Source organism: Castor canadensis, chromosome 3 (genome assembly GCF_047511655.1).
Source record: "Castor canadensis chromosome 3, mCasCan1.hap1v2, whole genome shotgun sequence".
Taxonomy (NCBI): domain Eukaryota; kingdom Metazoa; phylum Chordata; class Mammalia; order Rodentia; family Castoridae; genus Castor; species Castor canadensis.
Genome location: NC_133388.1, coordinates 35,843,112 through 35,855,806, shown reverse-complemented (window position 1 = coordinate 35,855,806; position 12,695 = coordinate 35,843,112). Strand labels below are relative to the sequence as shown.

Sequence of the window (12,695 nt, the reverse complement as noted above, 5' to 3'; positions counted from 1 at the left end):
AACAGTATGGAGGCTCCTCAAAAAACTAAAAATAGATGCGCCATACGATCCAGCAATAACACTCCTAGGAATATACCCAAAGGAATGTGAGTTAGAATTCAACAAAGGTACCTGCACACCCGTGTTTACTGCAGCACTATTCACAATAGCCAAGCTATGGAAACAGCCAAGATGCCCCACTACTAATGAATGGATTAAGAAAATGTGGAATTTATACACAATGAAATTTTATTTAGCCACAAAGAAGAATGAAATTTTGTCATTCTCAGGTAAATGGATAGAACTAGAACACACCATCTTAAGTGAAGTTAGCCAGGCTCAAAAGGCCAAAAAGCTGCATGTTCTCTCTCATATGTGGAATACAGACCTACAACAAATCCAGCAATATTATGAAATACTGATCACACTAAGGGGAGGTTAAATGTAAGAGGGATAGGGTAAAAGAAGGAAACTAGAAGATGAATATAGTTGATATACTCTTTATACAAGAATGACTATAGAAATCTTTTTTTAATGTTTTTTTATTATTCATATAAATATATATACAATGCTTGGGTCATTTCTCCCCCCTGCCCCCACCCCCTCCCTTGCCACCCACTCCACCTCCTCACTCTCCCCCTATGCTACCCAGCAGAAACTATTTTGCCCTTATTTCTAATTTTGTTGTAGACAGAGTATAAGCTATACTAGGAAGGAACAAGGGTTTTTGCAAGTTGAGATAAGGATAGCTATACAGGGCATTGACTCACATTGATTTCCTCTGTGTGTGTGTGTGTGTGTGTGTGTGTGTGTTACCTTCTAGGTTAATTCTTTTTGATCTAACCTTTTCTCTAGTTCCTGGTCCCCTTTTCCTATTGGCCTCAGTTGCTTTTAAGGTATCTACTTTAGTTTCTCTGCGTTGAGGGCAACAAATGCTAGCTAGTTTTTTAGGTGTCTTACCTATCCTCACCCTTCCCTTGTGTGCTCTCACTTTTATCATGTGCTCAAAGTCCAATCCCCTTGTTGTGTTTGCCCTTGATCTAATGTCCGCATATGAGGGAGAACATACGATTTTTGGTCTTTTGGGCCAGGCTAACCTCACTCAGAATGATGTTCTCCAATTCCATCCATTTACCAGCGAATGATAACATTTCGTTCTTCTTCATGGCTGCATAAAATTCCATTCTGTATAGATACCACATTTTCTTAATCCATTCGTCAGTGGTGGGACATCTTGGCTGTTTCCATAACTTGGCTATTGTGAATAGTGCCGCAATAAACATGGGTGTGCAGGTGCCTCTGGAGTAACCTGTGTCACAGTCTTCTTGGGTATATCCCCAAGAGTGGTATTACTGGATCAAATGGTAGATCATTATTTAGCTTTTTAAGTAGCCTCCAAATTTTTTTCCATAGTGGTTGTACTAGTTTACATTCCCACCAGCAGTGTAAGAGGGTTCCTTTTTCCCCACATCCTCACCAACACCTGTTGGTGGTGGTGTTGCTAATGATGACTATTCTAACAGGGGTGAGGTGGAATCTTAATGTGGTTTTAATTTGCATTTCCTTTATTGCTAGACATGGTGAGCATTTTTTCATGTGTTTTTTGGCCATTTGAATTCCTTCTTTTGAGAAAGTTCTGTTTAGTTCACTTGCCCATTTCTTTATTGGTTCATTAGTTTTGGGAGAATTTAGTTTTTAAGTTCCCTATATATTTTGGTTATCAGTCCTTTGTCTGATGTGTAGCTGGCAAATATTTTCTCCCACTCAGTGGGTTTTCTCTTCAGTTGAGAGACCATTTCTTTTGATGAACAGAACCTTTTTAGTTTTATGAAGTCCCATTTATCTATGCTATCTCTTAGTTGCTGTGCTGCTGAGGTTCCATTGAGAAAGTTCTTACCTATACCTACTAACTCCAGAGTATTTCCTACTCTTTCCTGTATCAACTTTAGAGTCTGTGGTCTGATATCAAGATCCTTGATCCATTTTGAGTTAATGTTGGTATAGAGTGATATACATGGATCTAGTTTCAGTTTTTTGCAGACTGCTAACCAGTTTTCCCAGCAGTTTTTGTTGAAGAGGCTGCTTTTTCTCCATCATATATTTTTAGCACCTTTGTCAAAGACAAGTTGGTTATAGTTGTGTGGCTTCATATCTGGGTCCTCTATTCTGTTCCACTGGTCTTCATGTCTGTTTTTGTGCCAGTACCATGCTGTTTTTATTGTTACTGCTTTGTAATATAGTTTGAAGTAAGGTATTGTGATACCTCCTGCATTGTTCTTTTGACTGAGTATTGCCTTGGCTATTCGTGGCCTCTTGTGTTTCCATATAAATTTAACGGGTAGGTTTTTCAATCTCTTTAGTGAATGTCATTGGAATTTTGATGGGAATTGCATTAAACATCTAGATCACTTTTGGGAGTATAGACATTTTTACTATGTTGATTCTACCAATCCATGAGCATGGGAGATCTCCCCACTTTCTATAGTCTTCCTCAATCTCTTTCTTCAGAAGTTTATAGTTTTCCTTGTAGAGCTCTTTCACATCTTTGTTAGGTTTACACCTAGGTATTTGATTTTTTTGAGGCTACTGTAAATGGAGTTGTTTTCATATATTCTTTCTCAGTTTGTTCATTATTAGTGTATAGAAATGCTAATGATTTTTTATGTTGATTTTATATCCTGCTACCTTGCTGTAGCTATTGATGGTGTCTAGGAGCTTCTGAGTAGAGTTTTTTGGGTCTTTAAGGTATAGGATCATGTTGTCTGCAAATAGGGATATTTTGACAGTGTCTTTACCTATTTGTATTCCTTTTATTCCTTCTTCTTGCCTAACTGCTCTGGCTAGGAATTCCAGTACTATGTTGAATAGGAGTGGAGATAAAGGGCATCCTTGTCTGGTTCCTGATTTTAGAGGGAATGGTTTCAGTTTTTCTCCATTAAGTATAATGCTGGCTGTAGGTTTGTCATATATAGCTTTTATAATGTTGAGGTACTTTCCTTCTATTCCTAGTTTTCTTAGAGCTTTTATCATGAATAATATAGAAATCTTAAACTGGCTAAAACCACCATATGAAAGAGATAAAGGTAGAACAAAGAAAATCAGAGAAAATAAAGCAATTGCAGTTTTAATACATATATACATGGAAATATCACGAGGAAACTCCCTGTGTAGCTATCTTTATCTCAAACAACAAGCAAAAAATACCAACTTTTTTCTTTTTTTCTACTACAAAATCAGAAAACAGGATGGCAGAACAGGAGGGTGAGAATGGTGGTGGTACCAGTAGGAGGGGGGAGGTGGTGGAGGAAAGAGGGTAGGATGGGAGGGTGACTAATGTGCAAAAAATGTACACACATGTATGTAAATGCAAACTATGCCAGGAATGGGGGAAACGGGAATAAAGGAGAGTGGTGGGGGGGGGTGAATTTAAGTATGATATATTTGATACACTGCAAGAACTTTTGTAAATGCCACAATGTACCCCCACCCAGCACAACAATAAAGAAAAAATAAAATAAAATAGATGTTCTATAAGAGCCAAGTATACAAAAGAAAATGATGACAATGATATGATAAAGTAAAAATATATGAACAGAATCATTACAAACTGTGGCTTAAAAACATAGTTTTCCTCTGTACAGAAAAAGAAAAAAAAATTATAACACTTGCAGAGGTTTTTCCATATTGTCAATAACTATTATTTTAATACAGAGGAATATGTAACTAATGTAAGAAAATATGCTTCATGATTACTATGTTCGCATTAATCCTTTCTGTCTTCAAATTGTATCTTAAAAGTTTCAGAGACAACAATAATGAGGAAAAAGCCATGATGAAGCAACATATACAAATACCTTTATTTTGTATTTAAAGATCTACACTGGCACATATGTGAGTAGGGGGTTTGCCCAAGTCTGGTAAAGGAAAGGTTACGAAAGATACATATGAAATATTCACATAGAAAGCATGGAAATCGGAGGATACAGCTTAAGTGGTAGAACACTTGCCTAACATGCATAAGGTCATGGGTTCAAACCCTATTACCAAAAAAAAAAAAAAAGATTCAGATGGGGATAACACTCTTTCTTAAAGAACAAGTACATTCCATGCAAATGGCAGGGTGTGACAAAGTGTATTCCAGTTCAAGAGCCTGTCAGAGCACTAAGGTATAATAATTGACAAGAGGAATCTTCCAAGCTTCTCCTTTGTTCAATACTCACTGAAGTCTCATGCGTTTTTCAGGAGGGCCTTTAGTGCTCACTGTCTGTTGGACACTCTTTGTGGTTTCCTTCTCCTCGGATTTTACAGTTTCTGGTGTAGGCTCTGTCTCTTTCTTTGTCTGCTCCACTAGACATTAAAATCCAATTTTTTTTATATGAATGAGAGTAAAGTATAAAATAAATTTAGACAATGGTTAAGATGAATAGTTCACTCTTTCAAATTCATCTCCAACTGCTTACAGCAAGATCTCTATTTCAGCTATTTCCTCAGGCAGAAACTCAGTTATAAACCTAGAAACCTATTATTAACTCAAGGAAATCTGTGATACTAGTCAAAAACACATGGCATTTAAATAACATACAAACAAGATATATAATTATTCTATTTGAGTTTCAATGACAGGTCAATAACTTTTCAATAATGAAGATAAAAACTACCTCAAGTCATGTTGGCTTCTATACACTCCCTCAATAGCTACTCATCGCACCCAAATTTAATTTTTAAATGCCAGTATCACTACCATACAAGTACCACCTGTTGACAATTCAGCAGTTCTCAAAGATTAGGAGTGACAAACCACATGAGAGAGTCTAGAAGGACAAAATGACCATAGCTTATCTCAAATGACGTTGTTAAGACATTAAACAGAGTGTTCGGTCTTATTTCAAGTTTAATAAGAATATTAGATAAACCATACCTGGGACAGGCTTTTCTCCAGACTTTTGCTATAATTAAAAAAACAGGAATGGGAGTGGGGAGGGAGAGAAAGAGGAAACAAAGAAAACAGGCTAGGTTACCAAAGTTTTCTTGATTTTCTAATTCTTATTAAAATGACAACTTCAACTGAATTGCCTTATAAATGACTTCATGAAGAAAAATTACTGTTCACGTACCATAAAAATTACTACTCATGGACAATAAAAATTAAGTTTGTCATTTTGTACTTCTTACCTCCCATTCCAAAAAAGATACAAATCTACAACTCGAATAGTCATTGATAAAAACCCTTGAACATCTAACCAAGTCCTCTGCCTCCAAACAAAGGCTATAATACTTTATAGAAGTAGTTAAGTAGAATCCAGTGAGAGAAAATAATGGAACTTTTCAAGACTCCATAGGCTTATTTGCTTAGAGGATACAAACTGTAAGAAAGGAGAATGAAGTGTAGATGAACCCTTTGACTTTTGGCAGGCATGTTCATTGAAAAGGAAAACAAGCTATCTTCCTATGATGACAGGTATGATGAATTTTCTATTGTAAATCAAAGTGCAAGAAAAAGTGATGGGGTCAGGAACAACGCCAGGACCTTCATTTTGTACAACTCTTTTACTTGATTAGGCAGCCATTTTTTCCTTGTCCCATTATTCAGGTTAAATGCTTTAAAATACTTTCTTCTTCCTCAAGGCTCACGACCCACTCCTTACTATCAGCCAAGGACACTCTGCATCCTATGTTTAAAGCAAAATGACAAGAATGAAAATGATGGTGGCCTAATGGCATCCATCCATTCCTACATCTCTAGAGAAGTGACGGGAGCAGCCAGAGAGAAGCTATCCTTCAAAGTGGTGATAGCAGGAAGGCCCTGAGGTTTCAGTAGCAGACAGAACCATATTTTGAAAAGGAAGGTGGAGGACTGGTAAAGTAGCTCAAGTAGTAGAGTGCCTGCTTAGCAAGCATGAGGCCCTGAGTTCAAATCCCAGTACCAGGGAAATAAATTAAAAAACCCAAAAAACCCAAGAAGTAGGAAAGCAAGATATTTCCAATAGTCTCCTGGGTACTCATTCCCTAGAGTACCTCAGCACCCAAATACAGAAGTAAGCTGATGAATGTTCTGAAGGTTGCTCAATGCAAACAAAACCCCTAACAACTATATTTCAATGAAAATCTGTTGCTTTTCCTGTATTTTAAATTTTAGTTACTAACACCTACTGTAATTCTAGGCCTAGAACCCTAGAATCACCCCTTATTGCCAACCTCTCCAAATCCAACCTCCAAATTTAAGCAATCCTAGATCCAAGATGGCAACTAGAATGCAGAAGCAGACAGCATGAGCTTGTAAATCAAAAATTTTGCTGAGATGCTGGAGCCACACTTGGCAGAAAAAAAAACACCAAGAGGAATCAGGGCTTCAACACCCTGAACCCCCAGCCTGTACAAAGCTTCTCCGCAGCACATTACACTGAGAAAACAGGAGGGCTCCCACACTGCCAGATGCCAGGTCCAAACCTGCTTGGGAGACATCCAGCAGACCAACAGATGAGCAAATAAGCGGCACACAGTATTCCCACAGCCACTCCTGGGATAAAACAGCATAGGACCCTGGACATATTGACCCCCAGACCCCCCAAAAGAATAAATAAACAAAATAATAATAATAATAATAATAATAATAAAAAACAAGGAGCTGAAAAGGAACATGCAGCAGAGAAGGCAGGGTGCCGTAAGCGTGCCGGAGAAGTGGGGAGGAGCAAGGAGCTGATCTCTGAGTGAATTTACAGTAAACAAAGACTGGCAAGGCAGACAGCCAACAGTGGGCAGGTGATAACCCACTGCCTGAAATAGGGCAGATAGTGGTCCACAAAGCTCCACAAAACTCACCTCCTAAGCCAGTGAGCAACATCCAAAGTCAAACAACATTGCAAAATTGAAAAACAATCAGCAAACCAGCATAACACGCTGACAGCAGGGAGCCAGCTGACAGATTACTGACCATGCCCCAGAGAAAGGGGGCGAGGCAAAGAAACAGGTCCCCAATAAACCATTACAGCGAAAACCCAACTCAAAAGCAGGATGGATGGTGGGCTACAGAGCTGATCTCTGGAACCTGAGGACAAGCCACACCTCACTGAGGGAGGAGCTGACTAAGCAGCTGCCACTGATAGATGGGAAAAAAAAACTGACAAGTCTCCCAAATCACCTGGCAAGACTAAGACAGAGCTTCTGCTTAAATACCAACACCAGGACTGGCTGCTGGAGGAGTAACACCAGAACTACTAAGACTGAAATTCTACTGTTCCTGAACCTGGAATTTTTTTGTGTTTGCTTTTTTCCCTGTTTGTCCACCATCTCTCCCTGTTGACGTCTTTGGTGCTCTTTTGTTGTTGTTGGTTTTTTGTTTTTGTTTTTCTTGCTTTGTTTTCTTAGTTCTACTATTGTAAGTTAACTAATACTAAATTACACACAGACCAGGAACAGAAACAGCACCAAGTGGAGCGATGGGAAGACAAAAAAGGGATGGAAACCATTCTCCCCCCAAAAAAGAAATTAATACAGGATTCAGAGGGAAGTGAAGAAAATGGATACCCAGTTCCAGACTCCAACAAAACAAACTATTTTAAGGAACCCAACAAACACCACAAAACACCCTGAAAGAAGAAATCCTGAAAGCAATCACTGAGAATTTCATGGAGATGTTACTAGACATGGTCAACCAAAACGTACAAGAGGCACTCAAGAAATTCCAAAAGAACAAAAATAAAGAATATGAGAAGACACAAAAACAAATAAAAGAACTCATAGGAGCCCTAAATAAACACCAAAGTGAAACAGAGAACACCATAAACAGAGAGATTATTGACAATATTAAAGAGGAAGTGGCCCATGATATGGAAAACCTCAGAAAAAGAAACAGAAATACAAAACACAATGGAAGGCCACTCCAGCAGACTACAATAAGCAGAAGACAGAATCTCAGAACTTGAAGATGAAATGGAAATTAAAGGAAAAACTGAAGACCTATTAGTCAAACACTCAAGACCTGTGAAAGGAATATGCAAGAACTCACCAACTCCATCAAAAGACCAAACCTGAGAATCATGGGCATTGAAGAAGAAGAAGAGGTGCAAGCAAAAGGAATTCGTAATATATTCAACAAAATAATAACAGAAAATTTCCCAAATGTAGAGAAACTATGCCCATTCAGGTACAGGAAGCCTCCAGGACACCAGACTTGACCAAACTAGAACTACCCCACGACATGTTATCATTAAAACAACAAGCACAGAGAATAGAGAAAGAATACTGAAGGCTATAAGAGAGAAAAAAACAAATAACATATGAAGGTAAACCCATCAAAATCACAGCAGATTTCTCATCAGAAACCTTAAAAGCAAGAAGAGCACGGAGTGAGGTTTTCCCAGGCACTGAATGAAAATAACTTCAACCCTAGGATACTCTACCAAGCAAAACTATTATTCAAAACAGATGGAGCAATAAAAAGCTTCCATGATAAGCAGAAACTAAAACAATATATGACCACTAAGCCACCACTACAAAAGATTCTCCAAGGAATTCTGCACACAGAAAGTGAAAGCAAACAAAGGATATGAAAGGAGAGCCAGTATCAAACTACAGGAGAAGAAAAGACAAGAAAGTAGAGTAACACTGATTCAGCTGCACATAATCAAACCCTTAAACAACAAAAACAACTAAGTGACAGGAATCACCACATACCTATCAGTCCTAACACTGAATGTTAACGGACTTAACTCTCCCGTTGAAAGATACAGTTTGGCAAACTGGATTAAAAGGAAGATCCAAGAACCTGTTGCTTACAGGAGACCCATCTCATTGACAGAAACAAGCACTGGCTTATGGTGAAAGGCTAGAAGAAGATTCACCAAGGCAATGGCCCCTGAAAACAGGCAGGAGTAGCAATATTTATCTCAGATAAAGAAGACTTCAAAGTTAGGTTGATCAAACAAGGTAAAGAAGGATATTCCATACTAATAAAAGAGGAAATACACCCAAATGAAATAACAATTATCTACCTATATGCACCCAATGTCAAAACACCCAATTTCATCAAACATACCCTGAAGGACCTAAAAGCATATATTAACTCCAACACAGCTGTAGTGGAAGACTTTAATACCCCATATCACCAATAGATAGGTCATCAAAACAAAAAAATCAATAAAGAAATTCTAGAACTAAATCACACCATAGATCAAATGGACCTAGCTGATGTCTACATTATATTTCATCCAATTTCCGCACAATATACAGTCTCTCAGCAGCACATGGAACCTTCTCCAAAATTGATCATACCTTAGGGCACAAAGCAAGCCTCAGCAAATATAAGAAAACAGAAATAATCCCATGCATTCAATCTGATCACAATGCATTAAACCTAGAACTCAACAACAAAAATAACAGTTATAAACATGCAAACAATTGGAAGCTGAACAACACATTGCTCAATAATCAATGGGTCATTGATGAAATAAAAGAGGAAATTAAAAGGTTCCTGGAAGTTAATGAAAATGAAAACACAACCTACTGGAACCTTTGGGACACAGCAAAGGCAGTCCTGAGAGGAAAGTTTATAGCCATGAGTGCATATATTAAAAGGACAGAAAGATCTCAAATAAATGACCTAATGATACAGCTCAAACTCCTAGAAAAACAAGAACAAGCAAATCCCAAAACAATCAGAAGGAGAGAAATTATAAAAATAAGGGCCAAAATGAATGAAATAGAAACAACAACAAAAATATACAAAGAATCAATGAAACAAAAAGCTGGTTCTTTGAAAAAATAAGTAAGATTGACAGATCCCTGGCAAACCTGACTAAAATGAGAAGAGAAAAATCCCTAATCAGTAAAACTAGAAATGCAAAAGGAGAGATAACAATAAACACCACGGAAATCCAGGAAATCATCAGAGACTACTTTGAGAACCTATATTCTAAGAAAATTGAGAATCTTGAAGAAATGGACAGATTTCTAGATATTTATGACCATCCAAAATTGAACCAAGAGGATATTAACCACCTGAATAGATCTGTAACACAAAACGAAATTGAAGCAGCAATAAAGAGTTTCCCAAAAAAAAGTCCAGGACCTTTAAAGGAGAACTAATACCAACCCTCCTTAAACTGTTCCACGAAATAGAAAGGAAAGAAACACTGCCTAACTCATTTTATGAAGCCAGTATTACACTCATCCCAAAACCAGACAAAAACACCTCCAAAAAGGAGAACTATAGGCCAATCTCCTTAATGAACATCGATGCAAAAATCTACAATAAAATAATGGCAAACCAAATCCAACAACACAACAGAAAGATCATTCACCAAGTCGGCTTCATCACAGGGATGCAGGGATGGTTCAACATATGCAAATCTATAAATGTAATACAGCACATTAATAGAAGCAAAGACAAAAACCACTTGATCATCTCAATAGATGCAGAAAAAGCCTTTGATAAGATCCAACACCACTTCATGATAAAAGCTCTAAGAAAACTAGGAATAGAAGGAATGTACCTCAACATTGTACAGGCTATATATGACAAACCTACAGCCAACATCATACTTAATGGTGAAAAACTGAAATCATTTCCCCTAAAATCAGGAACGAGACAAGAGTGCCCACTATCTCCACTCCTATTCAACACAGTACTGGAATTCTTAGCCAGAGCAATTAGGCAAGAAGAAGAAATAAAAGGTAAATAGTTAAAGAAACTGTCAAAATATCCCTATTTGCAGACAATATAATCCTATACCTTAAAGACCCTAGAAACTCTACCCAAAAACTCCCAGACACCATAAACAGCTATAGCAAGGTGGCAGGATACAAAATCAACTTACAAAAATCATTAGGTTTTCTATACACCAACAATGAACAAACTGAAGTGGAATATATCAGAACAATTTCATTTACAATAGCCTCAAAAAAAAATCAAATACCTAGGAGTAAATTTAACAAAGGATGTGAATGACCTCTACAAGGAGAACTACAAACCCCTGAAGAAAGAGATTGAGGAAGACTACAGAAGGTGGATAGATCTCCCATGCTCATGGATTGGTAGAATCAACATAGTAAAAATGGCTATACTACCAAAAGCAAGCTACATGTTTAATGCAATTCCCATCAAAATCCCAATGACATTCATTACAGAGATTTAAAAATCTACCCTAAAGTTCATTTGGAAACACAAGAGACCACAAATAGCCAAGGCAATGCTCAGCAAAAAGAGCAATGCTGGAGGTATCACAATACCCAACTTCAAACTACATTTACAGCAATAGCAATAAAAACAGCATGATAGTGGCACAAAAATAGACATGAAGACCAGTGGAACAGAATAGAGGACCCAGATATGAGTTCACACACCTTATTTTTGACCAAGGCCCCAAAAACACACAATGGAGAAAAAAACAGCCTCTTCAACAAATGTTTCTGGGAAAAATGGTTATCTGTCTGCAAAAAACTAAAACTAGATCCACGTTTATCACCTTATACTAGTATCAACTCAGAATGGATCAAGGACCTTAATATCAGACCCGAAACTCTTTTGCACAGGAAAGAGCAAGGAATACTCTGAAAGTGAGAGAACTACGCAAGGACTTCCTCAATAGAACCCAAGAAGCTCAGAAACTAAGAGAAACAATGGACAAATGGGACTTAATAAAATTAAAAAAACTTCTGCATAACAAAAGAAATGGTCTCTAAACTGAAGAGACCACCCACAGAGTGGGAGAAAGTATTTTGCCAGCTATACAAAGGACTGATAACCAGAATATACAGGATACTTAAAAAGCTGAAGTCTCCCAAAACCAATGAAAAAATTAAAAAATGGGCAATTGAACTAAACAGAACTTTCTCAAAGGAAGAAATTCAAATGTCCAAAAAACACATGAAAAAAATGCTGTCTCTAGCCATAAAAGAAATGCAAATCAAAACCACACTAAGAGTCCACCTCACCCATTAGAATAGCCAACACCAAAAACACTACCAACAACAGGTGTTGGCGAGGTTGTGGGGAAAAAGGAACCCTCGTACACTGCTGACAGGAATGCGAGCTAGTGTAACCACTCTGGAAAAAAATATGGAGGCTTCTTAAGAATCTAAACCTAGATCTGCCATATGATCCAGCAATCCCACTCCTGGGGATATACCCGAAGGAATGTGACACAGGTTACTCTAGAGGCACCTGCACACCCATGTTTATTGCAGTGCTACTCACAATAGCCAAGTTATGGAAACAGCCAAGAAGCCCCACTACAGATAAATGGATTAAGAAAATGTGGTACTTATACACAGTGCAGTTTACTCAGTGTAGAAGAATGAAATCTTACTATTCTCAAGTAAATGGATGGAACTGGAGAACATCATTCTGAGTGAGGTTAGCCAGGCTGAGATGATCAAAAATCGTATGTTCTCCCTCATATGCGGACTTTAGATGTAGGGCAAATACAGCAACGTTGTTGGACTTGGGTCACATGCTAAGGGGAAAGCACACACAGGAGGAATGGGGATAGGTAGAAAACCCAAAATTAAATTGTCTGATGTCCCCACTGCAGAGGAGCTAATACAGAAACCTTAAAGCAACAGAGGTCAATATGGGAACAGGATCAGGAACTAGTGAAAAAGGTCAGGTAGAGATGAATCAACTTGGGTTGTAACACACTTGTGTATGGAAGCAATGCTAGGAATCTCTCTATATAGCTATCCTTATCTCAACTAGCAAAAATGCTTTGTCTTTCTTA

At 37.8% G+C, this 12,695-nt stretch overlaps 1 protein-coding gene across 4 annotated transcripts in view; it reads right to left on the bottom strand.

The window, feature by feature from the left end:
- The window catches only part of Med6 (mediator complex subunit 6), a 98,755-nt gene that overhangs the window by 67,296 nt on the left and 18,764 nt on the right, over nt 1-12,695 (bottom strand). The window contains exons 7-8 of one of the 4 annotated variants that reach the window (XM_074067669.1): nt 4,898-4,925; nt 3,813-4,326 (exon numbers count right to left, since the gene is read on the bottom strand). The exons of 2 other annotated variants lie outside the window; for them this stretch is intronic. In XM_074067669.1, coding sequence (XP_073923770.1) covers nt 4,196-4,326; nt 4,898-4,925 — 159 coding nt within the window. In that variant the 3' untranslated portion in view covers nt 3,813-4,195. One more of the 4 variants, XM_074067671.1, reaches the window with a different exon arrangement.